The sequence below is a fragment of the Setaria viridis genome, chromosome 8 (genome assembly GCF_005286985.2).
Source record: "Setaria viridis chromosome 8, Setaria_viridis_v4.0, whole genome shotgun sequence".
Classification (NCBI taxonomy): Eukaryota; Viridiplantae; Streptophyta; class Magnoliopsida; order Poales; family Poaceae; genus Setaria; species Setaria viridis.
This window is the reverse complement of record NC_048270.2, coordinates 36,164,804-36,185,057: the sequence shown is the minus strand read 5'-3', so window position 1 is coordinate 36,185,057 and position 20,254 is coordinate 36,164,804. Positions and strand designations below refer to the sequence as shown.

General features: G+C 44.4%; 2 protein-coding genes across 2 annotated transcripts; both read left to right on the top strand.

Moving 5' to 3' along the window:
• Positions 1–2,309: 2,309 nt before the first annotated feature.
• Positions 2,310–5,759, top strand: LOC117833737 (polyol transporter 5). The gene is made up of 2 exons (XM_034713334.2): positions 2,310–3,779; positions 3,848–5,759. Exons 1-2 carry the CDS (start codon positions 3,294–3,296, stop codon positions 4,820–4,822), a joined length of 1,461 nt encoding a protein of 486 aa, XP_034569225.1. The 5' UTR covers positions 2,310–3,293; the 3' UTR covers positions 4,823–5,759.
• Positions 5,760–14,029: 8,270 nt separating this feature from the next.
• LOC117834605 (uncharacterized) lies at positions 14,030–18,283 on the top strand. The gene is made up of 2 exons (XM_034714144.2): positions 14,030–15,154; positions 16,740–18,283. The coding sequence occupies exons 1-2, from the start codon at positions 14,138–14,140 to the stop codon at positions 18,042–18,044; spliced, it is 2,322 nt and encodes a 773-aa protein (XP_034570035.1). The 5' UTR covers positions 14,030–14,137; the 3' UTR covers positions 18,045–18,283.
• The last annotated feature ends 1,971 nt before the right edge of the window (positions 18,284–20,254 follow it).

Sequence of the window (20,254 nt, the reverse complement as noted above, 5' to 3'; positions counted from 1 at the left end):
TATATAATTTCATTGATATACAATGTTTATTGATATATAATGTTCTTTGAGTGTTGGATCTGAATGGGTTGACTGAGAACCACAATTTAAAAATTTGACGTGAAAATCATACAAAAATTTGGTGGGAACAACATTTCCAGAGTCTGTGATAGCTTTACCCATCCTTGCAAAACAATTAGCAGGGGCAGGTGTGAAGACACTATTACACCACCCGCCCCTGGTAATAGTGTCTTCACATCCGCTCCTGTAAACAGCTTTACAGCCTACCCTGCAAACAGCTAATTTTAACTGTGAAAGTTAGGAGCGTGTGGCGCGTCCGTCCCTGCGAATGCTATTTTAACTGGAATCTATTTTTGTAGTAGTGTCTGGATAAGCATTTCTTGGGCCGGACCGAGAAAAGCCAGGTTTTCTAGGTCTCAAATCGCTCTGCCATGGCCTGGCCGCAACGAATTGTCCGGGCTTGTAATTTCGGTCCAGGCTTGGTAAGGCATAGGCTGGACCGGGCCACCCACGCCCACTACATTTATACACTACAATTAAAAAAAAGAAAAGTACTTTCCAGGGTCTTTTTTATTTTTTTATTTTAGTATTTTGCAAAAATATATATCCTAATAATAATATTATAAATCTATACCTATACCGCCATTTGAAATGGCTATAGCACCTCAACTCTGCTGCATTTGCTGGAGCACCGGATTTTTTTTCAAATCCCAGCGAGCACGCTGCTCCTTTCACCAGCATTACCTGAACAACTTGAAAACAAGAGCTAACGCTAGGACTCGAAGCCTACTGCCCAAGAAGCCTTCCTCGCAATCACACCAAAAGGTCAGCTGTGATATGCTTTCATGGTGACAGTGGAGAACCTTAACATGGAATAAGTTCCATTTGTACGCCAATGTGTAGAAACTTAATATAGACTACTCAGTTCCATGTACACGCGCGAAGTGGTCGTAACTGCTACATGGCCTCCTTCTTGTGAACAGAGGCAATGGCTCATGTCAATGGATTGTTTTGTAAACCATAAACTCATAGTAATAACATCTCCAGGTAGTAAACCATAAACTCTCAAAAGTCAAATCCCATAGTTTGTAGCTGTCGCTAAGTTTAATATGCTAAATCACAAACAACGAATGCCATGACTATATTTTTCTATGCCCACAACCCTTTGACTTCCTATGGCTCATTCGGCTTCCTTGTTCATCAGCTTATTAGAAAAGTTTTGTTTGGTATACCTTTTCAAAGTATCTTTTTGGCAATCTTTCTCCTAGAAAACATAGTTTCTCCTACTGGGGCCCATACATGCACTAGAAAAGTAAACAAAAGGTAAATTAGAGACGGCCAGGGATCCTACAAGTGGTCTTTTTATGTCGGAGTGTGTGCTGCCACACTTAACAACGCACACGCCAATTGTAAGTTCTCCAATGTATGTGGTTGGAGATAAGAGATGGAAGTTGTTGGTAGAGTATGTGAACAAGCATGAGCCACCTAGCCGGCCTGCAACCAATTAAACCAGCTCCAACCGTTTGGAATTCATGCCAGAAGGGACCCGTTAGCTCAAGATAACCACTGTCACTTTCAGCAGTTAATAGACGAGACAAGGCGCTAGTCATGAACTGACCATCGAGGGGCCCAAAACTCTTCTCACCATGCAAATCATGGTCACATCCTGTGACAACATATGATAGAATCGTCCTCATATCTCATATTATATCCTTCCCTGGCGAAAAAAGTGTAGTACTACTAGTCTACTACCATTGTGACAGTCTGACGGAAAACGCGAGGGATTGGGGAAAGGGATAGAGATGATCGTGACAGTCGAAAGGAAGAGTGGGTGGTGAAAGAAGAAACTTTTTTCTGCAAATTGCATTTTAGAGACGCTTACTTACATGCGTGTAACATAATCCTACTAAATGCACGCGCATCTACACACTATACCTATGAGATGAGAGCACCTTTAAGAGACAAGGACAATATGGACATGCCTTGCCTAGCGTTAAAAGATTAACACTAATTATTCTTGAAATAATTTTGAAATAAATTTAGAATAATGCGAGCATCCCATACTAAGTCTATGACTTAAATCTAGGTGGACAGGCTTCACTCAGACCTACTAGGTGGACAGGTTTCACTCTTACCGTAGCAACATAGTCAGTTGGATACTTGGATTATATTGCCACCGATGGTCCACGGATGCAGACAGTAGAAGCACATGTTAAAGTAATGCAGACAGTAGAAAATGTTATTTTCACTCACATGCGAAAGTAGTTTGTCCCTTATAATTCACTTCTCCAATGCTTTTGTAAATTCTTATGCCGTCCAAATTCCACACGTGGCTAGGTCAAATATACCAGCTATGAGCCTATGACTATAAGCGGACACGGCTAGGTGGGGTGGTAATTAAAGAGGCATGGGGGAGAAGTGTGATCAAGCCTGGTGGCAGGGATGATGTGGATCCGAAGGTGGGTGTTGTGTTCATGTGTTTGTTACTACCGTGTGCAAGTTAGGGCCTCTTTGGCATCGCTCCCTTGCGGCTCCAGCTTCTCTGACGTGTTACTGTAGCACTACTGTGCTGGACTGCAGCGAGAAGCCAAAACGCATATCGAGGTCAAAAATGAACTTGGGAAGAGGGGAAGCCGGTGGAGCTAGAAAAAGTGGCTCCCCCGGCTTTAGCTTCGGCACGCGCAACAGTTAGGGAGCCGGAGCCGACAGGAGCTGCGTCAAACAGGCCCTTAATGATAGTGTAGTGGAGCCTGCAGGTGGGCTGATTTGACGTGACTTAATTTAGCATAGTGTTAGAAGATGGAAGGTGTACCACCACCGCTATCATTACTAATTACATGGTATCAGTTTAATCTAGTTCAAGTTCCGTGCTTCGATATATGATGGCAGGACACTACCAGAGAAGAGAGCATCATACCAGTCGGAAAACCCCCTTCACTCCTAGAAAGTGAACCGAGAGTGATGAGATGCCTACGATCATCAGTTCCGGTTAATATAAGAACCGGGAATGATGCTCTTATTCGTTAGTTGCGGTACAAACCGGTTGCAAGAACCGAGAATGAGCATTTTTCATCCAAGAACCCTCCACCACCACCCTTCCCCACTTCAACAAATGCAAGATCGCCCATTTATAATTCAAGTCTCTGATGCATTTGTAAATTATACTATAATACATGCACGACGGTCCAACTTACACATCATGCTGAGCAATCTATAGTTGCACACTTGCACTGACATCCCACAGTCTTCATCACCACCGACGACAAAAGCAAAGAAAGCAAGCTGCCACTGCCATGGCGCACGGCGGCGCAGCAGCAGCGCCGCTGCTCCCCTCGGCCGCCGCGGCGCCCGACGCGTACGCGCCGCCCCGGAACAGGTTCTCCTTCGTCTGCGCCACGCTGGCCTCCATGACGACCATCCTCATGGGCTACAACCTCGCGCTGATGAGCGGGGCGCAGATGTTCATCCGGGAGGACCTGGGCCTCTCCGGCGTGCAGGTCGAGGTGCTCACCGGGTCCATGAACGTGTTCATGCTCGTGTCCATCCTCGCCGGCGGGTGGGCCGCCGACCTTCTCGGCCGCCGGGGCACGCTCGTGCTCGCCAACGCCTTCCTCATGGCCGGCGCGCTCGCCATGTCGGCCGGCGGCAGCTACGCGGACCTCATGGCCGCGCGCTTCGTCACCAGCGTCGGCGCCGGGTTCGCCCGCGTCGTCGCTCCCGTCTACAACGCCGAGATCTCGCCGGCGTCCACCCGCGGCGTCCTGTCGTCCTTGCTAGACGTACGTGTATTATATGCCTGCATCCTTGTCTTTTCTCCATTTGAAAGCTTACTTCTGTACTCGTGCAGATGTTCGTCAATGTCGGCATCTTGCTCAGCTACGTGTCGAATTACGTTTTCGCCGGCCTGCCGGTGCACCTTGGCTGGCGCGTCATGTTCGCCGCCGGCGCGCTCCCACCGGTGTTCCTCGCCGCGGGGGTGCTCGCCATGCCGGAGTCGCCGCGGTGGCTGGTGATGCGCGGTCGCCACGCCGACGCGCACGCCGTGCTCGTGCGCACCTCCGACACCCCGGCCGAGGCCGACCTCCGCCTCGCGGAGATCAAGCAGGCCGTCTCGGCGCCGTCGCAGGCCGGCGCCGGCGCCGGCGGCGTGTGGAAGGAGATGCTCGTGCGGCCGACGAAAAGCGTGCGCCGGATCCTCGTCTGCGTGCTCGGGCTGCAGTTTTTCCAGCAAGCCTCCGGCATCGATGCCATCGTGCTCTACAGCCCGCTGGTGTTCGAGAAGGCCGGCATGCCGTCGAGCACCGCCGTCCTCGGCGCCACCGTCGCCGTTGGGGTGGTCAAGACGGGCTTCATCCTCGTGGCGACGTTCCTCTCCGACCGCGTCGGCCGGCGCCCGCTCCTCCTCGCCAGCGCCGGGGGCGCCACCGTGGCGCTGGCCTCCGTAGCCCTGACGCTCTGCGTCGGCGCCGGCGGCGATGCGTCCTCGTCGTCCCCTCTGGCGACGGCGGCGTGCGTCGCGTCGGTGCTGGCGTTCGTGGCGGCCTTCTCGGTCGGGCTCGGGCCGGTGGTGCCGACGTACAGCTCGGAGATCGTGCCGCTGCGGCTGCGCGCGCAGGGCACGAGCCTCGGCACGGCGGCGAACCGGGTCACGTGCGGGCTGGTGACCATGACGTTCATCTCTCTCGCCGACTGGATCACCATGCCTGGGTGCTTCTTCCTCTACGCTGGCGTGGCGGCAGCCGCGTGCGTCTTCGTGTACATGAAGCTTCCGGAGACTAGTGGGAGGAGCTTGGAGGACATGGACGTGCTTTTCGCCAAGTGATGTTGGTTGCGTAAGTTTTTGTGATTAAGGCATTTGCTAGTTTTGCGTAAGTTTTGTGTGACTAAGTTTTGTGGGAAGTGAGGTTTTGTGCATCTTTCCACATTAAATTTTGCTAATGTCTTGACATAGGTTAGCGTTGACATTACTTGCTCTTAATGTTGGTCTGACCTCTGGCTCAGTGCCCCACCTTTTGTTTACATTGGTTTCCTGTCCTGGCGTCACATGATTCACATCCCTTCTCTTCCCTTTTCATTGCTCCATCGCCCTCCTGCAGAGTTGGCAAAGTCACCTCTTTTGCTAAGCAGGAGGAGCTTCTCCAGGTAATTACATTTTTGATTTTCTGTAAACGACCTCCTCCTTATGGTTAAGTTGGGAGCTATTGCAAATGCTCTTCCCATATGATCTCTATTCTCTAGCTCTGGAGCATTAATCCACATGTTACAAAGTAGATTCTACCCCTCCGTAATTACACTTTTGTTTTTCTGTAAACGATCTCCTCCAGATATAATTAAGTTGGGTGCTAATGCTTGCTCTTCCCGTATGATCCCAAAGTAGATTCTACCCCTTCTTAGGCACCCGCAACAAGTCGATAGAAGCTCTCTACAAGACTACAACACTGCCGAGGACGAGGTGGGGTTCAGCCACTGGCGCGTGGAGGAGCTCATGGCCGCCGGCGTGGGGAGGCATGTGGTGCGGCCGCCAACTTGGGGAGAGAAGTCTGCCGCCCTTGTCCATGACCTTTGTTGTCCTTGATGAGGAAGACACTACCGATTTCGCCACAGCGGGGCCAAGCTCGACCGCCACAGGCCAGGTGGATATCAGCTCAGTGGGGTAGGATGGATCACCAACACCAACTGAGGATTTGAAAATTTTGTGCGAGTCATGCATTTTCTAGTGATATGGTTGTGTCTGGAATTAAACATAGAATTTGGCACCAGATCCCTTATGAACTGCCCATAGCATTCCCATAATAATTCACAGCAGCTAAGATCTCTTATGATGGGAATGGAAATAAATAATAAAAAAGTTGGTAGTTGAAGCCAACAATCAACAAACACTAGAATCGAATTGGGTTGTAGATTTGGATACAAAATATTTAGCCACACTGTAATTGGATTCACACGAATATCATTTCAGTATGAAATTGAGTTAACCAAGTGGACCGAACTATGCTTACTTTTTCCTATTTCATTTCGTTACTAAAAGTTTCATGGAAATATTTTACTTACTAAAAAGCCCAAGAGTTCATGCGGGCCAGCACAACTTTGTTGTCCCCCATCCATTTACCGGCTCAACTAGATCAATAATACTCGCCTAACCCATCCTTATCATAAAGGCAAAATTTGCTACATGATATGAAAAATCATGTAGTTTGTTGGTGGACATTGATGACCACATGTTATGCTGCGAGACACTCTAGTTTTGTACCAATTTGTTGAAAGACACCGACTCGATCAAAATAATATTTCTGAAGTGAGCAAGAGAGACAAATAGAGTGCCATTACTTGGAGGAGGTCGGTCACTGCCTGAACTACCTCCTACGCCCCCACGGCTGCTCCAGAGGAGTTTTGCTCGGAGGAGCTCCACCAGCTGCTGTGAGCTACCTATGTTGGGCGGTGCTCCTCGTTCATTCTAGAAATACACCAATGTATGATTCTAAATTATTTATTTTTAGAGCAATTTCCTTATTTTCCAACAAAAAAAACTTTCAATGCCTCATATGCCATCGATGTGTCTATGACATGTGGGACCCTCCACAGTCACTGACAGTGGCATACGACGGATTTAGGATTTAACCATTAGCATGTGAGGAATTATTCATTATTTTTACCATTGTTAATATGGAAAATACTAACTTAAGATATACACGCGTGATGTTCGTATCTATGTTGATAATGTATACATGTGTGAAGGAAGCAATAAAAATAGTGATTTTCATGTTAAACAAAAAGATAAAACTAAGGGTCCAATTTAAACATATATATGGAAAACATATGAAGGTGCGATGCAAAGTAAAGAAACTATAAATATGGATGAAGAGGCTTATATAGTAATTATTAACAAAAGTTTATCAATGTGCATATCTATATGAGAATTATGTTAGAATACCTAACAAATGATAGATAGCGGAAGGTAAGTAATTTTAATTATTAGATATGTGCCTTAATTTTTTCACGGGTTTCTAATAGCTGGAGGCTTCATGTTAATCCTTATGAGGCACACTAAAAAAGATGATGCTATAAATTCTAAAAGAAATTATAAGCATATGTCCGGTAGACTCTAATCATGATTGATAGTTATAGTTAGGGGTGGGCATTCGGGTAAATCGAAAATTTTGGATCTGGTTATGTGGGTTTTTGAAAATTTGGATTCCCAGAAATGAAACCCGAGATTCACCCGAAATAAGTAAAACCCGACATTTTGGGTACCCGAGAATTCGGGTTCGGGTAACCTCGAAATACCCGTACAAGTACCTACACCGGTAAAACGCATCGAGTTTCAGAGAGCAAACAAATGCAGAAGAATATGAGTTTCAAGCAGTGAGAAGAACGACACCAATTTTGTGCAATAAACAACCAAAAGTCAACATCGGTTCACATATCAGAGTTTTTTTTCCATGAAAACAGATCACAGACTTGACCACAAGCTGGAGAAGCATGTTGCCCCTTGTGAGCTGCTGCTCCTGTCAGTCTGTCACACACGACTTGAACGTTGTTTCTAAATGGAGAAGATGGTGTCGGGGATAGATCCTCAGTACCTGCAAGAAAGGAAGAAGACGGACTCCTACTAGAATTTCTCTGTAATCCTATTAGGACTCATACCATGTAATCCTACTAGGACTCCTACCTTGTAACCGATTAATAATCCCGGCCCCTGGAGTATATAAAGGAGGGTAGGGGTACCTAGATCAGCGGCTCAGACCAACAGAGGCGAATACCTTATAGATAACCACAATAGAGGATCAAATCCTCAACACCCAAGCGCAGGCGCAATATACAACCCCCCAAAGAGGACATAGGGTATTACACTATTCTGGTGGCCCGAACCTATATAAATCTGTATCTTGTTTCCTTACTTTAAAACCTTCAAGTTCCAGGTCCGGCGATCCCCCACAAACCAATCTACTACCTCGGGATACCCTCGGTAGGTTACCGGGTATAAAACACCAACATCTAACACGCTAGGTAGGGGTGATTGTCGAGATCATCGGGCGAGCTTGAAGGATCTCATCATCAAGATCAATCTACTCAACAAGAAGCAGGTCACCGAGTCGGAGTTCCGAGTAGACAAATCTACGTCGAGACAAAATTGATGCGCTCCGCGTTCCAATCGAAGACCGAGTCGGTTTTCATCACAGGCTGCTGCATACGGCTCGTCGATCAAGTCACACGCATATTGAGGCAAATAATCAAGTTGTTGATGACTACTTCGACTACTCATCTCGACTAGAAACTAGTCGAGGACGGACTACTTTGACTACTCGTCTCGACTAGTAAACTAGTCGAGGGCGGGTTCCACATGATCAACAACTAGTCGGAATCGACTCCGACTAGTTGGCTTCATCAACAATAGACATGGCTTCATCGACAATCGTCCACAAATCAAGCTAAGTCACTTTTTTAATTATTTTATATAAATTTTCCGACTTGTTTTCCACATGCAGGGCAACGCGCCGACTACTTATTTGTGTACGCCTCTCAATGGAAATTACCCTCCAAAGCTACACTTTGCCAATTATTCCTAGAGCATATTAACCGACAGCCATGAGCTTGGTACACCGAATTACGGAGGCTATAGCCACGGATTTTATGCACTGAGTTCCGGAAGCTTCACCAACAGGCTTGAGGCTTGGTACATCGAATTTTGAAGGCTATGGCCACGGGTTTGGTGCGCTGAGTGCTAAGGCTCGCAGCAGCTACACCCTAAGGAGGCACAACTCCTATGGCGGCAACACACGCTCTTCTCGCCAAAAGGTAAAAAAGTCTCAAGAACTACTTTAAGTGCAATCACGCTCTCTTTTTGTCGCAATGCCAACTACTTATTTTGAATGTCTTCTCTTAGCGGTTGCTAATATCCTTGAGCAGAACATGCCTTAATTTGTGATAGCCTTGGATCTTCTGTCATGCCTAAACGCTAGGACGCGAGACAAAGATCTCCGTAGCAGCAGTGCCAGTACGGGTATACGAGACAAAGATCTCACACGCAGTGGCAATGGCTAAACAGGGACTTAGAGTCTAAACGTAATAGGCTAACTACTCGGGAGAAACATGGCCGAAACAAGAGCATGACACACAACATTTACATTATATTCATCACCGAATAGATTTTAGCAGTTCCAAATTTTACAAATATGCTACATAATGTATGTATTTTTTTAGGTCAAGTTTTAGGGATGACTCTCCAAGATGCTCAACATACCTATAATGGCTCAGCTAGCTTCCAAGCTTGGGGGCTAAAGCACCAATTACTACTCGGAATACCTCTGGTAGCTCCGCTATCTCTCAAACTCGGTGGGCTAAGCGCCAATAACTACTCGACGTGGCTCCTACGGCTCACCTGACGCATAAGCTCGGGGGTTGGACGCTGCAAAGCTACTTAGATGATGACTTGTGTGAAGACTAAAGACCCTCAGATTGATTAATTAATCATTCCAAGGCTCGGGGGCTGATAAACTACACCCAACAGTTGATTTTTTCAAGATGAAAGAAGAAGATTCGTGATTTTATTGACCCTCAGCCTGATTCTTTGATTCAACCTAAGGCTCGGTGGCAAATCCATATGGAGTGCAACTTCCGCCGTCCTCCATATCACATTCGAAAGATGAAGATTACAAAATCAAGACGATCAAGGGCTTGAGCACAACATAGCCTCATGGCAGCTTTGAGGAACTTTGAAGATTCAGCCAGACTAAGTACTCGAAGAGCACAAAACTACTCGGCGAGGATCTGAAAAGTACTCAAGGCTACTGCATTCGACTATGAAGCACTCAGAGGCTTGTCGGGGATAGATCCCAGTACCCGCAAGGAAGAAGATGGACTCCTCTAGGACTCATACCATGTAATCCTACTAGGACTCCTACCTTGTAACCGACTAGTAATCCCGCCCCCTAGAGTATATAAAGGAGGTCAGGGGTACCTAGATTGGCGGCTCAGACCAACAGAGGCAAAGACCTCATAGAGAACCACACTAGAGGACCAAATCCTCAACACCAAACAACACCCAAGCGCAGGGCGCAATATATAACACCCCAAACAAAACGTAGGGTATTACGCTACTCTAGCGGCCCAAACTTGTATAAATCCTTATCTTATGTCCTCGCTTTTACCTTCGAGTTCCAAGTCCGACGATCCCCCACCAACCAATCTATTACCTCGGGATACCCCTCGGTAGGTTACCGGGTATAAAACACCATCAGATGGAGCTGCGGTTGCTGCAGGCTTGTAGCTCGACAGCTGAACGCGGCCTCACGAGCAGGATTGGAGATGGGCGGAGGCGCCGGCAACCACGGGCGAGTCGCGACGAGCGGCGCGGCAGTAGAGCAAGATGCTAAGATGCGGACATGAGACTAGGACTCTAGGAGATCGGGAGGAGCTGCGTACCTGCGGCCGGCAACGAGGATGGTGGTGGGGGTTGGGAGGCGTGCGAGATGCGCCTGCAGCTGCCAGCAAATGCAAGAGGGATAAGAGGAGGAGGACGAGCAAGTTGCAGATAAGGTTGGTGAGGGTTTTCCAATGTAGCTACGCGGGCTGGGCTAAAATGTTAGCTACTGGGCATTGGGCTTCTCGAGTTCCTAGGCTAGATACTTCGGGTTGTTCGAGGATTTCGAGCACCGAGGTTGTAAACCTGAATTACCTGTAATAATTTTAGGTTTCTGGACTTTTTCGGGTCAGCTTTTTCGGGTTCGGGATTCGGGTTTCGGGTTTTGTGCCCACCCCTAGTTATAGTCATTGGATCTATTAATCTAAAGACATTACCCATAATGCAATTATGAAAATAATTCAAAGTAACCCTTTAATCTATATCTAAATTATCCACCTCTACCATTATGAAAAATAACTTAAAATAATCCTATAATCTTCATCAAAATTATTCACCTATGTTATTATAAAAAAAATAATCGAAATTAACCCACAAATAAGCATCCGACACTATCAAAATTAATCTAAAATGACCCCCTAAATCTGCATCTAAATAACCTATATATGCCATTATAATTAAAATATCCTGAAGTACACTAGTATATGACTCTAAATTACATATTTCATTGGTAATATAGAAAATAATATTGTTAGGTATACATGCACGCTTTGTGTCACCACGTAGAGCATGTATAAATGTATGCAGGATGCAATCATGCAAGATAACAATTTCTATGATAAACACATGTCATACACGTGGAGGCGCGATGCTAAGTGGAAAATAAACAATGAATGTGGATGAGAAAGTGGATAGCGTAGTAATTGGTAACTAGAGTATATTACAACCTGATAAAGATAAATTGTATTAAAACTAGTCCATCAACATGTGCTCCCGCACGGGCTAATGTTTTTATAAGCTATTAGATTTGAAAATTATTTAGAAATTAAACTCTTAGCTAATATTCAAAATTGTTTACCTACTACTCTCTTATTTTTCCAATACTTCAACATAATACTTATATCGATATGTACCTATCTTTGTCCAGTTGTGATTGATTTTTAATTAATAATTATTCTATGCACTTTTTCATTCATATTCATACTTTTTCCATTTTGTATCACACCTCCAATCCTCTATACATTATGTTTAGCATACAAATTAATATTTTTCATCGATTCCGCACATACATGTATACATTGTCTAATGGTGGCACTCATCATGTGTATATACTTTAACGTAGTATTCTTATATTACAATGACATAAATAGGTAATTTAGAATCATATATTAGTTTACTTTTTGATATTTCTGTATGATGCACATGAAGATAATTAGATTAAGATTTAGGTATTTACTTTAGGTTATTTTTAATAACGACATACGTGGGTAACATAGATAAAATTTTAGAATGATATTTTAAGTTATGCTTTATAATGATGTGTATTAGTAAATTGGATGAAGATTACGGGGTTACTTTAGATTATGTTTTATAATAGCGGAGCTCGGTAATTTAGATATAGGTTTAGAGCTCATTTTTTAATATTTTCACAATGACAGTGGTGGATAACTTTTTAGAAAATATAATAAATCAATGGCTATGATTATTATAGTTTACAGGATTGGTGTTTGATGTTTTTAATTTTTATGAGAATTTCTCTCCTTTTTCTGGCTTGTCTCATGGGAACTAATGCGGAGTCTTCAATGGAAAAAAATGAGACTACGTTGCTACAAAACTATTACCATAAGCTACCTCTCGTTTGTTAAATATTCGGACACAATACTTATTTAGATATATACTTAATATCTTGATCCAATTGTGATAGATTTCAGTTAGTAATTGCTCTATAATATTTTCATCCACATTTATAATCTTTAACTTTCCACTTTGGATCGCATGTATGGGCTTAAATTTGTTTAATGAACCCTAAGTTTGAGTGCTCATAGATTTAATAGAACTATCCATAATGCTAAATACAATTTTAGCATAGAAATGTATATTCCCATCACTTTATATCCTTATAAATGGTGACACACATCACACATCATGCGTATAGATCTTAATTATTATATCATATACCAATAGTGTAAGATATAGACGATTTAGAATCATATATTGTTGTATATTTTTAATTAAGGTTATTTGATTCAAACGTAGGGTTACCTCATGTTAGTTTTAATAATAGCTTATGTGGGTAATATAAATGCAAATTTAAGGGGTTAGTTTAAGTGTTTTAAAGTAATATTTAAAGTAATAGTGGTAGGCAATTCAGTTGCAAATTAGGAAGTCATTTTAAATATTGTTTATAATGGCATAAGTGGGTAATTTTGATGAAGATTAGGGGGTTACTTTAGTTTATTTTATATAATGGCAGAGGTGGGTAATTTATATATAGATTTAGGGGGTTACTTTAGGCTATTTTCATAATAGCATAGGTGGGTAATTTTTTAGAAAACATAATAGATCCAATGGCTATGATGATTTGAATCTGTCGATTGATGGTCGGATGTTTTGCTTTTTTGTGAGAATTTCTAGGATTTCTCTTTTTTTCTAGAGTGTCTACCTAGGAATCCTAGGTGGCTTCATCTGGAGGCTTCAAAAGGAGCCTCCAATTAGTAATAGTAAGATTCGAGTTAAAGACATAGCTCAAACTAAGAATTTAACTAAACACATGCCAAACACATATGGAGGTGTGATGCAAAAAAAAAGACTATTAATGTGGATGAGAAAGGGTATATATAGAGTACCAATTGCTAATGAAAGTGTATCACAAAAGACAAATGTGTGTTTATATGAGTATCGTGTTAGGTGAATCTGAATACTCAGCGGAGGAAATGCGGTGAGAGTTCAATGTAGGCTAAGATAGGCATATCAGTTAAGTGGACATATGCAGATCATTATTTTTCTCAAGAACACACGCAAATGTAAGGTGTTGTATGATTGGTGAAGCATGCACCATGGCAAGGTGTCCCTGTGAGGTGGTTGCCCGATTGGTAAAAACATAGAATTGGGATCTTCCAAAGTTTGACGAATAGTAGAACTCAATGTGTGTAATGTATCTAATGAAAAGGGAGAAGTGAGGTAGACAAAAAGAAACTGGGAGAAAGATAGGAGCAGATGGATCATCCTCTAATAATTTGAAGTAAACTAACTTTCATTGTGACATGTCTAATCTCATATTCCACCTCTACTTAACGAACAGAACAAAATTTTATTAAATGTACATTTTTAATATTTAAAACAAGCATTCCTTTCTATAATAAATAAATCAAAGGGTTCAAATAATATGCCATTCACTTATGTTATTGACAACAAATTGGAGTGTATGTTCAGCAGCTCCAGACAAGTGTGAAAGACACGTACGTGATCGAGGAATAGAAACCTGGCGTGCAGACCATGGTGACTTGAACGAGACTAGCTATACCGAACATATGTTAAAGCATGGGAATCAAACAGAGTCGATCTGGAAAAGAGAGGGGGGGGGGGGGGGGGGGGGGGGCGGGGGAGGTACACAAAGTCTCCTAAAATAAGATGACTTGATCAAGTAATGCTATGATTGGGGGACACGCATCACCCGCTGGATCAGTGCAGCTCGATCTATAATTACAGAGAGCATAGCCGACGCCATGGCCATGGGTGTGGGTGACGAGTGACTCAAAGCTTCAGGCGTCGCCCATCATGGCAAGCACCGAAGGGCAAGGGAAGGGCATAACGGAGGAAGACGACGGAGTAGAGAAATCGATGGAGTACCAGCTGAAGAAGTACCTGCTGCTTCTGGCCACGCTGGTGGCGACGGTGACCTACGCGGCGGGGCTCAACCTGCCGGGGGGTTCCTGGCCGGAGGACGCGCCGGCGAAAGGCCGGCTCGCCGGCGACTCCATCCTCCGGGAGACCAACTACACGCGCTACATCGTCTTCTACTGCTTCAACGCCGTCTCCTTCGCTGCGTCGCTCGTGGTGGGCCTCCTCCTCCTCGTCCTCCGCAAGGGCGTCACCGTGTACCTGCTCCACTTCATGCAGATGGTGATGGTGGTCGACCTGCTCGGCCTCGTCGGGGCCTACGCCGCCGGGAGCAGCCACGACAGGTTCACCACCGCCTGCGGCGCCGCCGTGCTGGTCTCCGGCGTCGCCGCCTACGCTGCCGTCGCGATCCTCAGCTATGTCGTCGTAAGCTTCTATCCTAGGCTACGCCGTACGCCCACCCAAAGCAGGAACCAAGCACAGGCGGAAAGCGAGCGCGAGATCCTGCTGGTGCTCGCCATCTTCGCGGTGACGATCGCCTACGTGGCCGGGCTGAACCCGCCCGGCGGCTTCTGGCGGAGCACCGAGGAGGGGCACCACACCGCCGGCGACCCGGTGCTGCAGGAACTCCATCCCGGGCGCTACAGGGCTTTCTTCTTCTTCAACACCACCGCCTTCATCGCGTCCCTGCTCGCCATCATGCTCGTCGTCGACCACAGGAGAAACTACTTCAAGCTAGGGATGGGGAGTTTCTCGGTAAGGTATGTGGCATTGTATGGGTTCATCCTCACAGCGCTCTTGGGCCTCAGCGGCGCCTACGCCGCAGGAAGCTGCAGGGACAGCAAGCACACCATATATGTTCTCAGCCTAGTTGCCCCAGTTGTTGCCTGCATAATTCTCCCAGGGCTTCTTGTCGACAAAGCCACCGACCAGGCGACCACCGCAGGTATGCGGTAATGTTGATACCTTCATTGATCATTTACCATTAGCATGCATAGCTAATTGGTAAATAGCTAATTTTAGCTGGGGTGGACCATACAAACGGGGCTAGCTAATGCTCAGCTAAAGCCCTTAGCAGGGGTAATGAATTAGCTGGGTGCATATATACAAAAAGACCCTTAGGTGTTGAAGTTTTCCATTTTGCATTCATTATCATATTCAATACGTATAGCATTAATTTTCCCTCTATCAAATAAATCGATTTGTAAGTGTTATCCAATTCTAGGTAAAATACATATTATGTATGTTGTGTGAATGTAGCTAGGGAAATAATTAATATGCTTTTCAATGTCTAAATTTCATTGGTAACCGCCTTTTCTCATTCATGGATGTAGTGGGACTAATTTAAATTATATCCATGATTGTATTTTTATATATATACCCATACATTATTTCAAATATATTTTAATATGGCATTGATTTTTAGCAATTGATCATGTATTGTAAACGAAATTGGTGGTCAAATTAAAGTATACCTTAAAGACTTTTCCCAATCCTAAAATTCTTATTGAAAAGGAGCAGAGGAAATAATGCCATGATGTGTGGTGAAAAGTACGGAGATCAGAAACTCCTTTCCTTTCTATAAAAGCTACACACTGTGTTTTTTCTTAGAAATCTTCAGGCACTGCTCACCGGGAGCCAATATGCATTTCCCCCAAAATAATGTATGTACATTAAATACTATATATCTATTTGTGGATTTTTCTAGTGCACTTCTCTTTTTCCCAATGGAACTGTACAGCAAATCCTAAATTTTAACAAATTACACACGTAAAGCTATTTTTTTTTAGAATTGAAGGTTGAAGAAATATGCACACGCACCTATGCATCTACTACTCCTTCCTAGAATAGGAGAACACGAACAGCTATGCCAAGTTTGAGACCCGAATTTGGGTAGGCAGAAGACGCCAACCAGCTAAGCAACGCTCAATCAACCACACATCTACCTTTTCTTTTCCAATTAACATAAGAGGTTCTGGCTTTTCTTTCTTGAAATCAGATTCAGTTAAGAAGGTGATACAATATTTATTCACGTTATGCTAAAAAATAGTGCAGTGACACTACATTATTAGCGAGGACAAGTAATTTAACCCCAACTAATATTGTTAAGTACTAAGTAGTGATATAATAATATTTTATCATTGTTTCATGTCACTGATGCGGTGTGTATTCTGTGGTAACAATATTCTCTCACTGATAAACTCCATAACAGTAAGCACAGAATTTAGTACCAACAAATAGTGACAAAACAAAATTTTTGTCACTAATGATGTACATTTTTTATTTGTGGTGATGTAATATTTTTCACAAACAGACTTTAGGTCACTAATATAATGATACCATGTGGCTTTTATCACCATTAAACTATATAGATGTGAGGAAAAAATAGGTCATTAGGTCACAATAATCATGGTGACACTAAAGTAATACCATGTGGCCTTTGTCACCATCATATATTTGTTTGTCAGGGGGGAAACAGGTCAGTCACGATTGAAATGGTTTAACTATACAAATGTATATTGAGTTAAAAATAGCCTAGTGGTCAGAGGACGGCGCGGGTCACAGTGTAGGAGACCCAATACTCCTCACAATGCAACCTGGGAGGTTCAAGGTCTTCTTCTACTTCAACTCCGCAGCCTTTGTGGCATCCCTAGTCATCATGGCAATGCTGCAGAAAGAATCCCTGATTAGGCTCCACGTACTGGAGAAGGCCATGGTACTGGATTTGTTTGCCCTCATAGGCGCATACGCTGCTGGAAGCTGCAGGGACACGAGCACCTCCATCTACACGGTCGCCATGGCCGGAGCTGTCCTCATCTATGTGGTGATCCACATTGTCTTCTTCCAAGTAGACCCGAATGGCAATGGCCGCCATCAGGAGCTGGACCAGTATCGTGAGGTGCTCCTGCTTCTTGCAACCTTGGCTGCAACACTCACCTACCAAGCTGGCCTGACACCGCCGGGCGGCTTCTGGGAGAGTGACGATAAGTTTGGGCACCGCGCTGGCTTCCCGGTGCTCCAAGACAAGTACCCTCGCCGCTACAAGGCTTTCTTCTACTGTAACGCAGCGAGCTTCATGGCATCCGTGGCTCTCATCCTCCTCCTCCTGAATGCAAACCTGTATAGGCCGGGCATACGGTGCTACGCGCTCTATGTCTGCATGGTAGCGGGCATGTTTGGCCTCATGGCTGCCTACGCTGCCGGAAGCTCCCTGCACCTACGGACCTCCATCATTGCCTTAGCATTGGTTATTGCAGTTTTTGTAGCCCTAGTCTGGCTGGCAATCAGGCTTTATCAAGTAAGCAAGAAAGATGGGCCATCGTCGACGCAGGAACCGGGCGATGAACCGAAGGATGAAGACGACATGATGCAGGAGTACCTGATGCTGGTAGGAATACTGGGCGCGAGCGTGACCTACCTGACGGGCCTGAAACCACCCGGTGGCATGTGGAAGGACGACGGCAACGGGCACTCTGCTGGCAACCCGGTCCTCTACGAAACCAATAAGCGGCGGTACAATGCTTTCTTCTACAGCAACTCCACTGCCTTCATGGCCTCCATTGTTGTCATGGGCTTGCTGCTTTCACGGATGATGCGGCAGTGGCAGCAGGATCGCCATCGCCTGCCTCTTTGGCCGATGCACACAGCCATGTTTCTAGGCATGGCCGCCCTTTTGGTTGCCTACGCGGCCGGTAGCGCTCGGGACTCATGCACATCTTGGAAGGTCACCGTGCTGCTCATCCCCATAGTCGCCTTCGTTATGTGTCTGTTTGCCTTCTACAGGAAAAAGGAAGAAGTGAAAGGAGGACAAAAAGAAGAAGCGGGATCCCGCAATGACGTGTAGTTCATGGAACTGCCACTATCCAATTATTGTTTAAAAACCCGTATATTAAAGAATAGTCACCTCCCAACTACATAAATAAAAAGATGTTACAGGGTTGTGCCTTGAGATTTTCTGAAGTAGGAGTCACCTCCCACATGTAATTGTTGTATCCAAAAGTATTGAATAAGGGGGTTTCCCCAATGTAATTTGTGAATATGCATATGCATTCTCTGTTTCTATAAATGGTATTTCGTGGGCAGTTTCCCCAAAAAAGATCCTCGGAGAATGTTTCAAGAATAATGAGAAAAAAAAACTTAATTTCTATTACCTTCGTCACAAATTATAGGTTGTTTTGACTTTTCTATATTCATAGATATTATTATGCATCTAGACGTAGGTTATATCTAAGTGCATAAGAAAATATGTGAATCTAAAAGCCCAAAACAACCAATAATTTGGGATGAAGGAAGTACTTTCTTTATTTATTACCCGCAGCTGCACCATGCATGCTTATTTTTTTTTTCTCCAAAAATATTGAATAACCTAATTGACGGATATGCATATGCATTCTCTGTTTCTGTAAATGGTTTTCATGGGCAGTTTTCCCAATTAAGGATCCGAACAGAATGTTTCAAAGGCACACTTTTGATCACACGTCATTGTAAACATAGTACCTCAGTAGACTTGCTGAAGTACTACTGAGGTGCACAATTGGTTCAACCACATCAATATCGATAGGGTTTTTGAAGTCGCCTTGTGCAAGGATCATAATGCATATGATTCAGCGTTCCATACGGTCAATAATTCATGCTATGCATCTAAAAAATCACGCTATGCATGCCTTGTATAGACTGAGCCTGTGTTTCTTTGTGATTGTTCATGAGCTCTGGAATCAGGATGCTTGGTTCTGCTTTATTTTCCCATTAAATATGGAACCAGCAGTAATCTCCCTTTCATTAGTAGTGTTAAGCAAGTAGTGAGGTGGATTACAACAACTGTACTTTGCTTTTAAGAGCATCTGCATTGTTACAAATAGCCCTAGCTCTAAATATGTGTTATATATATATATACACTATATTACATATATTGTACCCTGAATACGGTAACTGAGCTCGCCGGCCTCTTCGCCCTTCGCAGGCGACGGCGCCGCGAATGGCCCTTGGGGCCTCTCCGCCCTCCGCAGGTGACGGCGCCGCGCAAGGCCCTTGGGGACTCTCCACCCTCTGCAGGCGACGGCGTGCGCCGTGCGGTACCTCATCCTGCCGGCCTCTCCACCTCCGCAGGTGAAGGCACCGCGCAAGGTCCTGGGGCTACATCACGCAAGGCTTGGCTGCGAGCTGTGCCTTCGTCTTCAGTTATTCCCCTACGTACGGCCCCATCGACTTGCCATGGCCAGCATCAGCTTCTCCCATGGCTAGCTCCCTACAACCCTCGGCAAGGTACCAATCCGAAACCATCTTGTTTCTATCTTCGTGATGATGAATTTGCATGCAAAAAGGTTGAACTTTTTTAATAGATTTGTGTTGTACAGTTTGGTTGGTGATGGATTAAGGTTAATCATTGTCAAATGTAAAGCTAATTTGGGTAAGATGGAAACTCGTGACTATAAGAATGTTCTTTCAAAAAAAAAAGAATAGATAAGAAGATAACGAGCCACATAGTGCTGATAAAAAAATTAGAACAGTTAAGGAGATAGGGAGAATGCTTGATAAAAAAATTGAAGATCCTAGATGATAGTAAATTGTGCGTTTCTGTCAGAATGCAAGTTAAACATGGTGTAGTTCAGCTCATAGAACATGAAAGGCTGCCCAACTTAGCCGATCAGATTTGGTGGCCTTTCAGAAGTAGAATAGCTAGTGCATGAAAGAGCCTAAAGCCAAGTGACTAATCATACATTTTTAAATTGGCGTGAATTAAGAATTAATGTCAAGCCACTAGAGTTTGGTGTTTATCCTATTTGGAATATGTTTTAATTCTGGTCATGTCGCACTTTCATATCTTTATGATAATGCCTATTTAAATTTTTTTAGTTGCGATCGTTTTTCATGTGAGAGCCCTTCGATTAGGATACAATGAGTCATATTGCACAATGAGCTTAGTAGTAAATTGATCTCACTGGGCTAAAATTGATACTTGTTTGGTGAAATTGAGCTCAGTAGAACAAAAAGACTCATGCTCTTTTGAAATGAATTGGTGAAATTGTTACTGATAAAATACACTAGCACAAAACA

What these genes read in the sequence shown, in the direction of transcription:
- LOC117834605 (XM_034714144.2), top strand. Translation starts at nt 14,138, where the DNA reads ATGGCAAGCACCGAAGGGCAAGGGAAGGGCATAACGGAGGAAGACGAC. An exon ending in CGACCACCGCAGGTATGCGG is followed by an intron (nt 15,155 to 16,739) that starts TAATGTTGATAC and finishes AAAATAGCCTAG; the next exon opens with TGGTCAGAGGACGGCGCGGG.
- LOC117833737 (XM_034713334.2), top strand. Translation starts at nt 3,294, where the DNA reads ATGGCGCACGGCGGCGCAGCAGCAGCGCCGCTGCTCCCCTCGGCCGCC. An exon ending in TCCTGTCGTCCTTGCTAGAC is followed by an intron (nt 3,780 to 3,847) that starts GTACGTGTATTA and finishes GTACTCGTGCAG; the next exon opens with ATGTTCGTCAATGTCGGCAT.